The sequence below is a fragment of the Chiroxiphia lanceolata genome, chromosome 3, assembly GCF_009829145.1.
Source record: "Chiroxiphia lanceolata isolate bChiLan1 chromosome 3, bChiLan1.pri, whole genome shotgun sequence".
NCBI classification, from domain to species: domain Eukaryota; kingdom Metazoa; phylum Chordata; class Aves; order Passeriformes; family Pipridae; genus Chiroxiphia; species Chiroxiphia lanceolata.
Genome location: NC_045639.1, coordinates 40,050,739 through 40,067,574, shown reverse-complemented (window position 1 = coordinate 40,067,574; position 16,836 = coordinate 40,050,739). Strand labels below are relative to the sequence as shown.

Genomic DNA, 16,836 nt, shown 5'->3' with positions numbered 1-16,836 from the left:
TTTCCCACAAAACAGACACTTTAACTTAATTCAATTTATAAATGGGATCAGTCCTGTCAAAAAATAACACTGTTAGGTTTGACAGTCCAGAAAATGTGACATTTAATGACTGGACTACAGAAAATTTGCACCAAGATGATGACCCAGTGTTGAAACAGTCTTTAAGAGGCCTTCAAGGAGCAGAGATCTATAGTAGAACAAGAAAATATCCAGAACCACACAGCTGATTGCTCCCAAGAAGTCACTGCTTTGCACACGGAAGGATAAACCTTAACTCCATTGAGTTAAACAGCAATGGCAGACACTAAGCACATTTGAATCCAGCAAAACCTGTATCAGGTTATACCATACTGGCAAAGAGATCAAAATATGAGAAAACATATTCTTTCAGTGGTCTCATGGTCTTGCATGGATTTAACCTGGGAATCCCATTAGCACCATTTGACACAGCACATACACTCACTGATTCACTACAGTTACAGGAATATGAATATGCAGACTTTCTCCCCCCTTACAGAGCCTGACATTCCTATTAAAAAATCAACTAAAGAAAGGTTAAATATAACTACAAAGGTAATTTCAGTCAATTACACCTCTGGCATCTAGTTTTTTCTGATAAATTCAGACTTGGTGGAGATATAGTCAGTTAAGTCCCCATTTCAGACTATATTAAAGCATATATATCAAAGGTATCTTACCTACAGAAGAAAGTTCTATTCTCTCCCCCAATTTGCCTTTTGCTTTTCTCCTGGCTTTTCTGAGCAGGTTGTTCTGACGAAGTGTAAGGCTGAGACTCACTAAGATACAAGTACAAGTAACAGAATCTGAAGATGCAGTTCAGAACAGTCAAACCAGGCTCTCCTTTGCTTTCCAGTAACTTGCTCTGCAGAAATATCCTTAAATTTCTCCGCTGGCTTCAGGAGATTTAGCATGCACAGACCAAGAGTCTGTCTTCCTTTCTAGCTCAGTGCCAGCAATAACTTTTAAGACTCTCATTTTGCAAACTAGCCAAACTCAAACATTTTTCATTTGGTTTGGGTTTTGGATGATGTTTGAATTCAACTACGTTCAACATTAATCCCTAGACTTTTCCTGAGGTTTTAGTGTAAGCCAATCCTTATTTGGAACATTTTGACAGATCTTCACTTCTGCTCTAAACTAGTCAGTTATCCCTCACCACTAACCTGCTACACTATTCTTTAGTCTCCAGGGGAAAATGTTACACAAGAGCTAACAAAACACATCTCATTTGGATAAAACAACTAATACACGAAGAGTGCAGTATTTTGGCTTAGAAATAGTGAGTCCTTAAATTTGGCTTTCTGGGAATTCCCTATGCAACAATTACGCATTTGAAACATCTAACAGAATGGAACTGGAGTGAAATTCAAAGGCAAGCTAGCCAACAAACAGAACTTTTTAAATAACTGTAGTTAATTTCTAGATATTAAAATATATACATATGTGCTTGAGAGGGTGTGTGTATATAAATGTTAACTTGATCACTATTACTTTTGCCGCATAAACTTCTGAAAGGAGAAATTACAAGAATTTTCCTTTACAGGTATATCTGTACTGGTCTCTTTGCAATGTTTTGGCATGATACAGTGTAGATATCTTTGTCAATGTGCTGCGAATTACCCTTTTCTATGTTTTTTCACTTTTACACTTAGCAAATATTCATTTTTCTCTCCAAGATGCCTGTGAAGAAGATTCTTCTTCCTCATAAATAATTATTTATTATATTAGTGGAGATACAAATAGCATACAATAACTATACACATGCAAAACATCGGTAGTACCTTGGGCTTAGATCAGCAGAGGCTATATTTTTATAGCATCTGGAGTACAGTCTTACAGTCTTTGAACTGCCTGTAAATTTACTACAATAAAAATATCTTTCTCTTACAGAGATATGTAGCTCTATCTTTACAGAAAGATATTACATCTTTCAAAACAGTCAAACAATTCTTCAGCTTTTTCTCCCAGTAAATAAAAAGGGAAAGGGAAAAAAAAACCATAAAAATTGAAAGTACCTGCAACTTACACGTGCAAGGTGTAAAGAAAAAGGGGACTATACATATGCAAATAAATATAATTACAAAAGATGAGTTGCATTAGACAAAGTTTTTCAATGTTCTCATTTTCCCCTAATATTCTAATGGAGCTATAGGTCCCTGAACAAAGAACAGTTTGTTTAATTATGTCTCCAAATCTCCTTAGAAACAGGCGACAGAACCCACAGCACTGCATTAAAGACAACGATAAGGCAGCTTCTGGAGACAAACACAAGCAAAGTTAAAGAGAAGCGAAGTATTAGCCTCACTATACACACATTTGCACTATGTAGAAGCATCCAAGCAGCAGAGAAACGGATTCAAATTAAGTTTGGTCTGCCACTACTATAAAATGGTTGGTTAAGACTACAGAAACCTCCCAGTCAAGAAGAGCAGACAGCAGACTGGTTAAGATTGTAGCTATATAATAAATTATAACCACATAACTAATTATCTGAGCCTGGAAGAGGAAAAAACCACCATTTTTTTCTGTTAAATCTCCTCATGTTTCTTACCAGCACCTATTGGGCCACTGTTGTCATGTAAGATAACCACAGCCTTTCAGAACATAGACGTCTTACTTAAGCTGGACACTGGTTAGCTAGGGCAGCACAGAAATTAGTACTGCAAATAATTTACCTGAGAAAACTACAGTAATTTATAACTTATGCTGACAAGCAGACTACTTCCATACTGGCACAGGTATCTCTGCACAACATTGCATTGGAAACTTCCCAAGCAGCAAATAAGTGAAACTGAAATTATCCTAACAAAAATCATAATGCTGCTTTGCCAAATCACAGCAAAAATCAACTTTAAATCACCTCAAATCAACTTCAAATCACCTCAAATCAACTTCTGGTTGAGCTGCTATGGGTGATGTTAAATTTAAAGAGCCTTGCTGTGGCAGAATATATTACTGAATAAATTCTACTTTCACTAATGCAATCTTCTTCTAGAAAAATATAAACATTATTTTCCGGAGTACACTTTTCTTTCAAATGGACAGTTCCTCAAACTGTTAAGTAAATTGTAAATCCTCCCCCCATTGCCCGAGTTGTGACAAAACAACTTAATTCTACATCCCACTTCCCCCAGATTAATATAAATAAATGCCAGGACAATGTCTTCTGGAGGAAGACATCCATAATTCAGTACAATTGCACATGGAGTAAAAAAAAAAAAAGTCAGGACTGAAACTTCAAGTCCATAGTTTTTATTTTTTGCCTTATTTAATCATAAAAACTATGGTGTTCCTATAAGAATATGCTTCTGTGAGGTAGTTTTACAACTTTCCTAACTTGTAGGAACAAAACTGTAGAAATCTAACAAACATATAAGCGCACATGCAAACTCCTCTCCCATCTCAATAAATTTTCAGAGAATACCACTGACCAAATATTCCTGTGTGGTCAGTAGCTAGGGTACTATAAGAAACTTGATAATTTCTCTTTTTTATTCCTCTCCACAACAACATTAATCTTGCAGAGTTGTTCTCGACCTATATGTAAGAGTTCAGTATTTAAGTCTGAGGTTTGTGAAAGGAGTTTTGGGGAAAAAAGGCTAAATGTAATCAATATGGCAACTATTCAAAACAAGAGATGCAAGCTTTTCTGTTCAACTAAGTTCTACTATTTGAAAACCCTTTTGAAAATTTTCCATCAGAAAATACTCGTAGCAAACCAAGCATGCAAGCATTAAAACAGTTATTAAGGAAACAGAAAAACCCAGTTGAAGACAAGTTTAGAGGAGATTTGTCAAGTGCTACATAATTATGAAGATATATTTTAGATGTATGTTACACAAAAAGCAGAAGTGCCACTGTAGTAATATAAGCAATAAGAATATATAAACAGTTAGTATTCAGCTAGGTTACTTTTCAGAATTTAAGGAATTAAAGGACCTAAACTACTTGTTTCATACCTTTTATTCAATTTAACTACCCAGAATACTTCAGTTTCTTTGGCTACTCATTGCTGCACCTGTTTCTAAAACATCTTCAGCTGGCTTAAACTGTGACTAATAGCAGCCATTTCCAGAGAGTGGCTATTTAAAGAAAGATCCTTGCTCTGATTCGATAAAACTCTTCAATATATTAAAGAACAGGAATAAAATTTTTGAAGTTGTATAGGTGATATAAGAGTCTGTTCACTGCTTTCAAGTGTGCTGAAGCTATTATGTAAAGCCTAGGTTTTTTTCTTAAAAGTCTTTAAGCCTCTTATACTAAAACCTTCATTTTTTTAGCCTCTTTTCAAAAAGTAACATTTAGGATTACCAAAATGAAAGAGAAAAATTCTATCTTAAGTTTTACTTGATAGTCTTTTCTATGTCAACAATTCTGCTGTTACTTTCCACATTAAACCCTGTTCTGTTCTCAAAAACTGAACAAGAGGCGCTGTAAGAGGTCCTCGGTTCCAGAGTTAATGCTGCATTCTTACAATGCCTATCAATAAAATATCAGTGTCTCCATCAAATCAGCATGTTACACTATCAACTTCGTATGTCAATGAAATTCTAATTCATTACATGTTTATGATCAATGTTTTTTCCCTAAGCCTAAGAAGATAATTGAAGAGGAATTCTGAAATACATAGCTTAAAGGATAAACCTAATCTTCCAATATGACCGTATGACTAATCAGCCCACTGTAATGTTTGCTTTCACAGAAATATTGTGCATCACCACTGCTAAAAGAGGAACACACAGTTAAAGCACGCTGGCCTTTCTTAGCAACTGATGTGTGCCCACACACTCATGTACTTGGCTGGAATGTTGTTTCAGTGGACACAAAAGCTGTATTAAGAGAAACTACCAGATAAAAGAAAAGAAGCTGCAGTTCCTTTAAGACTAAGAAGTTTTCTTGTAAACACAAGTCCAATTTGCAGATCACATTAAAGTATTGCAGTGTATTTTTTTCCATCCCAAGTTCAACTCTGGGCAAGCACAGTAAGGATATCCCACTACAGCAGTAAGATAGCAAAGTTCTGAAATTGTATCTGGATTTGTCTGGAATCAAGTACCTGAAGTTTACCATTTTCTTTTTGTTTGTTTATTTTAATATATATGTATTTCTAGGAAGATCACAATTTGCTTCCTCAAAATTCCAGCTAAGTAAATACAATATACCTAACTAGAGAAACTTGATCAGGCCAGCTTAAGTATCATGAATGATTTTTATTCCACATAATAGAAGCTATGTTTGATATTTATTGTCAGACCATAATTAAGATTTTGTTACACCAATTCAAATGTTCCAATAAATGCAGTTGCAAAGTAAGTTACTCTGGTTAGAAACAGGCAGATTGTTCTCTATTTCAATACAAAACAGAGTGAGTATAATTTTACTGATCTGAAATCAGTACTACTGGAGCATAGTAGTAAATCAGTTTTACTGATCTGAAATCAGTACTACTGGAGCATAGTACTAAATAAAAGCATTCCACTAATTTAAAACTGACCTACTACCACTTGAGTTGCTATCTAGATGCTACAACAGCGTGCACATAACCATGAAAAAAGTTTGTCATAGCAGGACACACACCTATCTCTCTCCGACTGATATATTATTAATATTATGCTGTCATCAAATGAGAATTTGTCTTACTATACAGAATATAACAAAAGCAGCTCATTCAATTTACTTGCATGTAGAAACCTAAATAACCCTACACTTCGAAGTCTATAAATACGTATTTTGTATTATGTAAAATGTATGAAATAAATATATTTCACTGTATTAAAAAAAAAAATCTAACTCATCAATCCAATTTTGCCTCCCATCAGACAAAGTAAAGTGAAATCAGAATATCAGCTCAACAGCCAAAGAATTACTAACAAAGAAAAACTGAACTGCTGCAGACAGACATCTAATATATATACTAACAGTTTCTGGAACTTCACAAGAAATTATTCCAGGGAACACACTTGGCAGCAGCCTTAACAGCCCAACTCTAAAATGGATTAAGAATACCAGGATATATTTGAAGTGTGACTCTTGGCCGGTTTCAGTCCACATATCCGATACTGTACATCATCAGGTGGCATAATGTTTTGTGCTACTTGATTTTTAGGAATGTAAAAACTGCACTAGTAATCTGTGAGTAAAGGAATGAATCCAAGCTTTAATGCCCTTTAAATTGTCCTACATTGCAGGAAAATAGGCATGAAATTCTGCAAAGATGACAAAGACACTACGCAGTTACCCAAATCATGTTCTACATGTAAATGTATGTGGATTGTCATTTTAAAGTTCTGGAAGAGCACCTCAGAATGAATTTGCATTTAAAAAATGGAAATGACTCAAAGCTGAATTACGATCTCCATTTTTGTCTCTGTTCCAGGCAACAAGGTATTGGTACATATCATACTCTAATTTTCAAACAACAGTGCAGTCTTACTTAATGCTTAAGTATTTCACTGTCTCCCTTGATGCACATCTAGCAGGACAACCTTCTAAAGAAATTGAAGTGGAAATTTATAAAACTATTGCTATGTTTTCAGAAATGCATTTATATTTATGGAAGTACAAAGCTTAAGAATTATATATATTTTATTTCTAAGTTTAGTGATATAATTTGAGGTAACATTCATTTAGTATTACAGCAACATCTATCTGTCAAAAAGCAGAGCAGTAAAATAAGTTAAAAAGTGAAACCACATATTCCATTACAAATTCCTGAATTCTGAAATGCTGGTATAACATGTACTCATTTCCAAAATGTCTCAACTTCTTATTATTTCTCCCAGGAAAAGAAGTTACATCAACCTAGGTGTCACAGCATTAACAAAAAGATTAAGCTAACACTTAAACACTCATACAGGATATTGGAAAGTCTATCTTCCACCATTCTAAATTAATTTAAAGTATTCTTCGTGATTCTTAGAAGAATGTATTCCACATTTATTTTTAAGAAAACATGAAGTGGACTGTTTTAAATGTACAAACAAGAGATTTAGCACTTGCGATCTGCTGTTGAGAGAACAGCTGAAAATAGGAAGGAAAAAAAATTATCACAGTGGATCAGACTGCCCTGTCACAAATTGAAACACTTTTTTCAGATCAGAAGAGAATGTGAAAAAACAGACAAATTACTCCCTACTACATTATTTATTACTAGGTGAAACCTTGGATATGAATTTTGCTGAAGTCAAATTCCACCTCCCAAATTCCATTTAGAGGGATTGTGTAAACAATGAAGAATAATAAGTTAGAAGGGCATCTAAGGGGGAAAGGATCACAGATAAAAGCTTAGTGAGAACCCAAGTTCTTGGAAAGTAAGATAACAAATGTCCTCCCAATTTTTGCATTAAGTTCCTGGTAATAAGCAGAAAATGCCATACCCCTAACTCTACCATCTCCAACTGGCATTAACATCCAGCTGTCACCAAGTCTCCACTCGTCTACCCATAAATATATGGGCCTTCTTAATGTGCACCAAAAAAAAATAAAATCAGAAGTTTGACTTCTGTTCCCTTCAATTTTCTTATCAAAGAAAGAGTGATGTAATTTATCCCCAAATTATCATTCCCTATTGTTTTAATTTGGAATCAGCATAGCACAATTGCTTACATCTTCCACCCATTGGTAAAAATACCTATTGTCAGAACATATTATTAACATAAGTATTAGTTACATGAAGACTGTCATCTTTACATGATAGAAATCTAATATCTATAAATATTTTTCTGCAGAAAATGATAATACCAACAGTTTCTCTAATTTAGGGAGAAAGAGACACAATTGCTATTAATGGCATTCTTTCCAAACACTAAATAAGAACCTGGGGGGAGGAGAGGAAGCAGAAAGAAGAAGCAAAGCTTATACTGGCCTTTTTTGTCTGATACCATCTCTTCTTTAAAACCTCTTCATCTTTTGAAATTATGTTTACCACATCAAAAATTAAATTTTATTCATCACCTTCAAGGTACGGCATCAATTCCATTTAATCTTTTCATTCAACGCCTTCTACAAAACATGGACTTCGAACCTATAGAGAAGTCCAGCATTCTAGCTAGCAAGCAAGCATAGAAAAACCCCTATGGCAATTTCACCTGCAGAGAGTTTACAAAGTGTTTAGCCTGTAAACTGCTACCTTGGCGGAGGGATGGGGAGGAATGTGTGTTCACAAGTTTAAACCAATCCGAATCAGTCTCCATGCACTACTGTTTTTATATCCTTCCTTCCTCTTGCCAGGGATCAGCCAGGACAGGGACTGACTGCAACTGAAGAGTAGATGTATCTGATTGTTCTTAATTTTAGTTTAGTTGCATGTACTATGGGACCACAAAAATGGACTGACAGAACAAAAGACAAGAATAAACAGCCAGGAGTGGAACAAGGACACAAGACTGCCTTCTTCCATGATCATACAAGCTTAATTTGACAACCTACTTATGAAACCAAATCCTTTGCTATTGGTTGTTGGGGGACAAACCAACAGATTAAACAATGAGAAGAACAGTGTTGTTCACCAGTTAGTCCAGTCTGGGTGATCTGCTCTGCAACAGAGCTCTACAGATGTTTGCACTCACCCTTAGCTTACATGACAACTGATGAATGCTGTCTCTGTATAGGTACTTCTTAAGGTGATCTGTGGGGAATCTCAGCTAGACTGAGACCCCTAATATAGAACGAAAAGCTGACTGAGAATAGAGGCCCTGGTCCTGACAACCTGTACCCTGAGAAGAGGAGAAAAACATCAGGAGAACAAGAACACTGTCTCGTGAGAACAAGGACACTGTTCCCATGAGAACAGAGACTTATTTTGAAAAGAGTGACTGAGAAAAATATAAACATCGAAGGAAAAACAAGGACAGATGTGCAAAGATGTTATGAGAAAGTGAGACTAAGAGAATCTACCTATTAGCTGTAAGAATTATAATCTGTGTATTTGAACTGACCTATCTGTGTAATATACATATGCATAAAGAGCTGTATTTAAAGAACTGTAGACTGCAGCTTGGGGCTGCTGCTGCTTCTTTTTCTTTCCAATAAACTTTCCTGCTGAATATTATGTGTCACAGTCCATTCCAACGACGACAGTGATCTGCACAAGTCACCATCAAAGACTACATAATTTGAGAGTTCTGAATGCTAAAAAGTCTCTTCTTTGGCATACTGACTACCCTCTTCACTCGAGAGCATATTCAGGCTCAAAGACAACAGCAATGGGAGCAAGTAACTTCAGGTTAACTGGAGATACTACTGCTATTGCTCACAGTAAGGAAAATGCCTTGCCTTCTCATGGCTCAGCACAATGCTTCTGCTTAGTTCATACGAAAATCTTCTTCATAGTGTTCCCAACAAGCTCAGGAACCCCCAAAATAGTGCTACCTATTCAATTAATTAATAAACACTCACTCAGGAAGTCAGTGTCACACAGTGGTCACACATAATGCAGGCAAGTCACCTCAGTCCTAGTTTCCTACAGGTAACTCAGCAACACCCTCCACCACCCTGCTCTGACATTCTCACAGCTGGCTTTCCAGAGCTTGCTTACTAACTGTTCTTGTTAAACAGGTCATGACTGCTTTATAGTCTGCCAGAAAAAAAAAGACAATAGTGCTTTATTAATTTCTCCTCTAGTTCAAACTAATCTTCAGAAGGAAAATAGATGTCTTGTCAAGCATAGAATATCAAAGTGGCTTGCTGACTTTTCCATACTTGAATTCCTTGAAATATCCTCTCATCTGGTCACCCTATGTTAACAGAAAAAAAAGAACAAAAAACCCAACTACCCAGATTTATGACTTTCCATCAAAATCTTTTAAAATAATTATTCTAACACACATTAAATCACTAACATTTAGTTTATGCATACGGCTAAACAATTTTCCTTAGTTCCCTGGAGGCCTTTTGAAGTCTTCTAGAAGTCTTTAAAAATCCATTCCATGCACATATCCAAGCAAATATCCAGGAAGTGGTAGTAAGCACGGTAACTGGACAACACTAGAAGTGCTAAATAGAAAAGGCAGAAAAGTGGTATTTGTTACTGAAACATATTAACTAAAAAGCAAGCAGCTCTACAATCCCTGACTTACAAACATTTCTCAACTGTGACCTGAATCACTTTAAGGCAAAAACAGTTCAAGATCTGTATTTTTCAGCTTTGTACATTTCAGTAAAAACAGCTGAAGTGCTTATTATAGTAAGTAGAAATGCAAAGAGTCTATTGTTGCATTTCACAACAGGTAGTGAACAGAAAGTAGGTTAACTACTTTCAAGTAAGTATGAACTGATAAATAATCTAGCATTTGGGTAGCTGAGTATCACATTAGGGTGCCAAGTAAATTTAAGCTCTGGGTTTTTCTATAAATTTTTTTGTCTTTTTCAGATGAAGACACCTCAAACTCCCTTTTATTCTTCAGCCTATTATAAAAGTGTATGTTTCTAAGCAAGATGTGTGTATCTGTAGGATTTAAACAAAAATTTGAAACCAATTTGTGACAACAGTATCATTTCCACCTGTCTCACAGTTAGCCCTTATTTTTCAGTTTACACGACCAGCAAAGCATTAAGTATCTGCTAGTAACTGTAAAGCTTAGTATCTCAAAACCATTGCATTTTGTTTCAAAAGACTTTTCAACTACAATGCAGAATTTCTTTGAAAACAGACACATAATGTGTACCACAGCATGCTTCTGCACTACAAGTATACCATACTTGTTTCAGATTCCAAAGTGAAATGAATAACCATCTCAAAGTGTTCTAGTAAAGCTATGCACATTCTTATTCTAACATTTTTCTTAATACAGTATGTTGATACAATGGTTATGCTGCCATGAGAGCATTGATCCAAAAAGCCTTCACCAACTTTAAAGATAATAATGCAGGCAATTTAACTGTTTTAATGCTCATAGTTTATTACAACTTCAGTCGTCTTAGTATTTTCAGTCTTCAGCCTTTTTTCCACTACATGGTCTAATTAACTTTGAGTCCTTATCAACCAATAAACTATTCAACAGCCACATACTACACATACAGATTTAAGTTCAAGACTTCCATGCTGTTTAGCCACTGTAAAATATACACAGATTGGCATTTAAAAAGTGCAGACAACTAATTTCAAAATAACATAGATTATTCCAACATGACTTGTAATTGCTGAGTGCAAGTGGTGTTTGCTTTCCTTTCTACATAATTATGCAAGCATGAGGAAGTCAATAACCGCCTCTGATCACTTGTTCCAACTGGAACATCAGGAAAGAACTTAAGAAAATCATTTTTCATAATGCAAAAGCAAGTTACAGGGGAAAACCACCTCCTAAGACTTACCTGTTTTCCTACCTCTCTCACAAAAAGGAGGTATTCTTCCTTTATAACTCTCCATTTCTGCTGTAATTCAAATAATTAAGCAAAAAGTAAAAGGTTGCTACATTCCATGACTGGTTTCCTGCCTGCATAAGAGCAACAGTACTTTCAATTGATTTGTGCTTGAAGTTGGAAATTAGTGGCTGAAAAGTTTACTAGATATTTCACTTCTGTCCTCTGCCATACTGGCACAGAATACGAGCAACGGTCTGGCAGCTTTAAGGGAAAGCAGCTAAAAGCAGCTACAGCATCAGTGTGCACCGATGATCTCTGTGGATAGGTGGAGAGGTCACTAGGAGAGACTACTGAAAACAAAAAGTAAATTCAGGATCAATTTAAACCAAACCAAACCAAACAATCTACCATAAACTGCACACACAGCTTCCTTAATTTGTTAATACGGCAGCTTTGAGCAAGCACTCAGGAACATCTAGGGATACCAAGCAGAAATGCCTACAACCATTAAATATTTCATATTTTACAGACTGAAAAACATTAACATGCAAATAGCATCAAAACATTTAAACAATCATTTCAGACCTCTTAATTCATAGAGCGTTGCTGTGGCTTCTGGGACCATCCACTATTTTGATCTCCAGACAGCAGTGAACTTTTTACTATAGTGGGCATATTACCTTCACTCACATATTTAAATGCTGTGATACATATTAAACATCTCAGGAGCATTTGCAATAGTTCTTACTACAAATCATTGGTGAAATCAAGCTTGTGTTTGTTTCTTTCTTTAAAAGAAGAGACACTGCCTTCCTGACTTTTGGGAAAAAATAGAAACAAGCTATAATAATGTTTTTATACATATCGCTATCTACTCAGTAAGTAGTAATTTGATGGCATGTAATTAGTTTTTAAATCAGATTCTACATGCTTCTGAAGCATACTTAATGCAAAAAGATCTTAAGCAAAAGGTGCCTAAATTAAACAACTTCACTACAACATGCAAGCAAACCCTGCGTTATCTACTCAACAGTATTCAACATAGGAAAAAGCCTAATTCAGTAGAACTCACAATAACAAGCACAATTATATTAAGACTTGAATACTTCTTGGAAGACATATTTCAAGGCTGCTTAGAAGTGGTCTTTGCGGTCCACAGGAGGACTACTTAATAGTCTAAAGTTACTAGTTTATATAAGGGACTTTATTTCCTTGGACTCAGTTGGGTTATTACAAGGAGAACAATTATGCCAACAGCTTTGGAGCTGGTAATCTCTCAGCAGGCAGCACACCTCTCTTGTCTCAAAGGGTTCCAAAATGCAAGAGCATGAGCAACTTACAGTTTTCTAACAACACAACTTGGTGCTCTTCCTAAATATACCTCACTGTGTTTTACAGAGAATGATAAACATTCTATCCATACTACATAGGTGGGAAAAGAAGTCACTAAAGCTAAATGAGTTGTTCAGGTTCACCTAAAGAGACTAACAAGGAATCCAGTTCTAATGCTCTATGCACCACAATACACAACCCTCTGCACCTGAAAAAATGATCAAGGCATAAATGAAAACAGAGGCCTCGATCGTGCAGTCAGCAGCAAGTCTGCAGTCAGCAGACTCAAAGCAAGACTAGGCCTTAAAGCATTAAATCCTCTACATGCTGAAGTGTCCTTGAGGCACACTCTTTTGATAACTTATAAAACAAATGCACAGAAGTATGCGGTCATAGTTAAACAGTATCTTGATCTAGTACAGTACAGTCAATGTTACCTTGTAGTGATACAAACAGAAAGCTCCTAATTCTCTTAAGCACTCCTCCTTACTGCTTCTTATTGGACTAACTTATATCCTTGTAAGCTTAACTAATACATTACAAATTGAAGCCAGACAGAAAGACTTGATACACCGTATTACAGTCTTGGTTAGACTGTTCAATCTTAGAAATTTCTTTTGAGCCACAATTCTGTTAAGTTTCACTGCAGTAACTAAAGCTTCAATGTAATGACTTACAGATTAACGTCCCTTAACATGACATGGCACAGTAAATAAAGTACTGGGAGTTATCTCAAGCAGATGTAAATTTAACACTATATATACACAAATTGCAAAAACTGCAGACTTAAACTTAGCACTTGAACACTCTTAACAGAAGTCATCCTGATTTTAAACATGCAATAGTAGCACAAAACTTACTGAAAAATAAGTAAACTTTTTTTTAATATGGCTCTTTTAACAGGTTTCTGTGTTTGCTGCTTTAAATTTAATCACCTGTTATACATTCAATTCAGCTTGAAGTAGATCTATATCACTGTTTCACAGAACACTTTGTGTTCCACTTGTGATCTGACCTCCTCATGCTCCCTACTGTCTACGCACATATTAATATGTCTCTAAAACCACAGTATCTGAACCTAATCTCCATGGTAACTGTAAGATTTGTTTACATGGAAAAAGTATATTAGAAATGTATGTAAATTTAACTCTCATTTAAATAAGTGGTTTTTTTCCTTCTACAGGGGAAAAAGCTCCCTATACTGCCTCCTATTTATCTTGCTTCCATCTCCTGTATCCCCACCAAGCATTAAGCCACATTTGGAAAGCTCCCTATCATACAACCTCAATGGCCTGTTGTTGTAAATTCACAGTTTACTTTCCATAAGGCAGACATGCAGTATTTTAGATCTTAGCACTGTTAAAGAAAGATCATATGGAGGGCAACTAAAACATAATTTTTTAAAAATACTATCACAAAGTCACAAAAGTAAAAAAAACATGCTAAACCTTTAACAGCTATACAGAAAGACTCTGCTGCTCAGCAACTCAGATCAATCTAGAAATTAAAAGAGTTTCTATCATTTACCATTTCCAGCAGTAAATATAGTAATAGGTACACATTTTATGTAATACTCATTCATAGACAGTAGGCACAACTCTAATAGTGCAAGACCCCACACAGAAACTTCTCTTTTTTATTAATAAATACCAAAGAATTGATGTACCACAGGTTTGTAACAATTGTCTTTTATAAGATTTACAGTATTTTGAAATGAGATTTACTGCTGCCCAGTAGGACCGGGAGCTGAATTACACAGGGGTCATGGTAACATAAATGGCAGTTTGAGCGAGACATATCAGCAAAATGATAAAGAACTCCTAACAAACCCAGCTGCTAAAAACTACACAGGTCTTTGCCACACACAGAAATCATTCTATTCCACCGATATGATTTATTTTCCTATAAAACTTGTATAATATATTGAACATAAATAGTCTAGAAAGGTCTCAGAGAAGAAAAATGCACGACAGTGAGGTATGTGAATACTACGCAGCACCAAGAGGAAAATTAGAACCTGTTTGAAAATCTTTCCGCACCTTACAACAATCATTTCACTGCAGAGAATCTCTTACAAGCACCCTCCCTGATAACATCCATAAGATTATCCATTCAACAAAACTCCTATTAACGAACAGAAAGTAAGTAAATCTATCCTCTATTCAAGTAAACACGGTTGAAGAGCCAGCATTTTCCCCGCAATGTTACTTTCTCGAGCAGGGTGACTGTCCCCTGCTTCTCCACATGAAGCAAGCTCAGCCCAGGCAGCCATGTCCTTATTCTCCTACAGTGTTTCTGTAGGAGAACAACCTGCTCAGGGAACTTACAGTTTCCCCCAGCATAACGCGGTGGAGCAAAGCCTGCCCCACCATCAGCGAAGGAGCCAAGGCACCGAAACACGGCAGTGGGGGCGAAGCAGCCCGCAGTCTGGATCCGCACCAGCACTGAGCCTAGCACCGGGGTCGGGACAGATGGACTGATAGATAGGATAGCACTGCCCCATGCAACCCTCCTTTCTCTCCTCCCAGACACACAAACGAGCGTTTTACCTTCATGATGAGCTCAGGCTGCGGTAAAAGCCTCGATCGTGGCTGAGCGGCCGAGGCTGGACCTGGAATTTAAAACAAAGCGCTAAGGCACCGCACCAGCCGCTCGCACCGGGCGGGGGGAGGGGAGCCAGGGATCGGGGTGGGGGCGCTGAGCTCCTCCCGAAACTCTCCCTTTCCCTCCCCGGATCCCCTCTTCTCCCCGCGGCTAACCCGCTCCCCTCTTTCCTCGGCCACTGTTTTCTCCCGCGGTTCCCGCACGCCCCGGCTTCCCCTACACTCGCTGCCATTGACGCCATTTCTGTCAGAGGAGGAGAAACTTGCCACAACAACAACCCACCCCCGGCTGCCGCGGAGGGGGGGGAGGCGCCCCGGCCGCCTCCCCGGGGCGCTGCGTCCCCTCCCCGGGTACCGAGCGGCGAGAGAGAGCCCGCGGGGGTCCCAGCTCCAAGAACAACCCCATTCTCGCTTCACCGCGGGGAGAGGGAAGGAGAAGAGAGGGAGGGAGGCTCTTCCTCCATTGTACGAGGAAGAGTGCCCGGGTGCGCGGCGGGGGAGCGGGGTGAAGAGAGCAGCTCCCCCCCCCATCCCCGACACACACACACACACACACACACACACACACACACGCTTTTGTAGGGGCTGCGGCTCCGGATCGCGGCGGCTCCTCCTCCCTCCGTCTGCCCCCCCCCCCCAAATAAAGGAAAGCGCTGACTCCGCCGCAGGAGTTTCGGCAGCAACAGCCGCAACTCCCCAGCTCGGCGCAGCGGGTCCGGGCGGGGGGAGGGAGGGAGGGCAAGCAGGCAGGAGGCGGCGGAGGGGAAGAAGAAAAGGAAGAAGAAGAAGAAAAGAAGGGAGCGGGGTCGGGGAGGGAGGAAGGGAGGGGGGCGGGGAGAAAGGGGCCCGACCTGCTCGGCGGGGACACGGAGCGTGTGTGCGAGTGTGGAGGAGGGGGGTCCGTCCCCTCCCGGCCGAGGGGCTGAAGGAGAAAGCGCCAGTCCCTCCCCCCCGGCCCTCCGCTGGCTGTTTGGGGCAGGATGGGGGAGAAGGAGGATCGGCGAGTCCCGCCGCAGTCTCGCTACGAGGAGAAAAACAAGCGCCCCCCTCCCTCTCTCTCCGCCGCACGCCCGGCCCCGCGCCCCCACGGGGCCTCGCGCCGCCTCCCCGGCCGCCGCCGACGGGGCACGGGGGCTCCCTCTCTGGCTCGGCGCCCTCACCTTTGTTCCGCGGCGACCGCCCGCCCGCTACTCCCCGGCCCGAGGCGGGGGGCACGGAAGGGAACGGGGAGAAGGTTCCTCTCAGCTCCGGGCACCTCCGGCCCCACTCGACGCTCCAGCAGCGGTTCCGCTGGCGGCGGCCCCGCACGGCGCGCAGAGGGGCCGATCCGTCCTACGCGGCCCCGGCGGCGGCGGCGGCGACGGTGACTGCTCGACTCCGTCCCCCTCCCCCTCCGCACGGACTGACTGACTGACGGGCGCACGGCCCGGGCCACGCCCCCCGCCCCGCCTCCCCCATTGGGCCGCGGCCCGCAGAGCCCGCCCTCCGCGCGGTCCCATTGGCCCTCGCGTCGGAAATACTGACATCATTCTTCTCCACTTCTATGGAAACTGAGACTCGGCGCCGCGGGGGCTCATGG

General features: G+C 39.4%; 2 protein-coding genes across 4 annotated transcripts in view; one reads left to right on the top strand and one right to left on the bottom strand.

The window, feature by feature from the left end:
* The window catches only part of ARID4B (AT-rich interaction domain 4B), an 88,305-nt gene extending 71,706 nt beyond the window's left edge, over window positions 1–16,599 (bottom strand). The window contains exons 1-2 of one of the 3 annotated variants that reach the window (XM_032682635.1): window positions 16,418–16,599; window positions 15,204–15,265 (exon numbers count right to left, since the gene is read on the bottom strand). In XM_032682635.1, coding sequence (XP_032538526.1) covers window positions 15,204–15,209 — 6 coding nt within the window. In that variant the 5' untranslated portion in view covers window positions 15,210–15,265; window positions 16,418–16,599. Of the gene's footprint in view, window positions 1–15,203; window positions 15,266–15,540; window positions 15,640–16,108; window positions 16,208–16,417 lie in introns of those variants that run through there. The other 2 variants (XM_032682636.1, XM_032682637.1) reach the window with 2 other exon arrangements.
* LOC116784036 (basic salivary proline-rich protein 2-like) lies at window positions 15,208–16,671 on the top strand. Its single transcript, XM_032682216.1, has 3 exons — window positions 15,208–15,226; window positions 15,511–15,742; window positions 15,840–16,671. Exons 1-3 carry the CDS (start codon window positions 15,208–15,210, stop codon window positions 16,669–16,671), a joined length of 1,083 nt encoding a protein of 360 aa, XP_032538107.1.
* The last annotated feature ends 165 nt before the right edge of the window (window positions 16,672–16,836 follow it).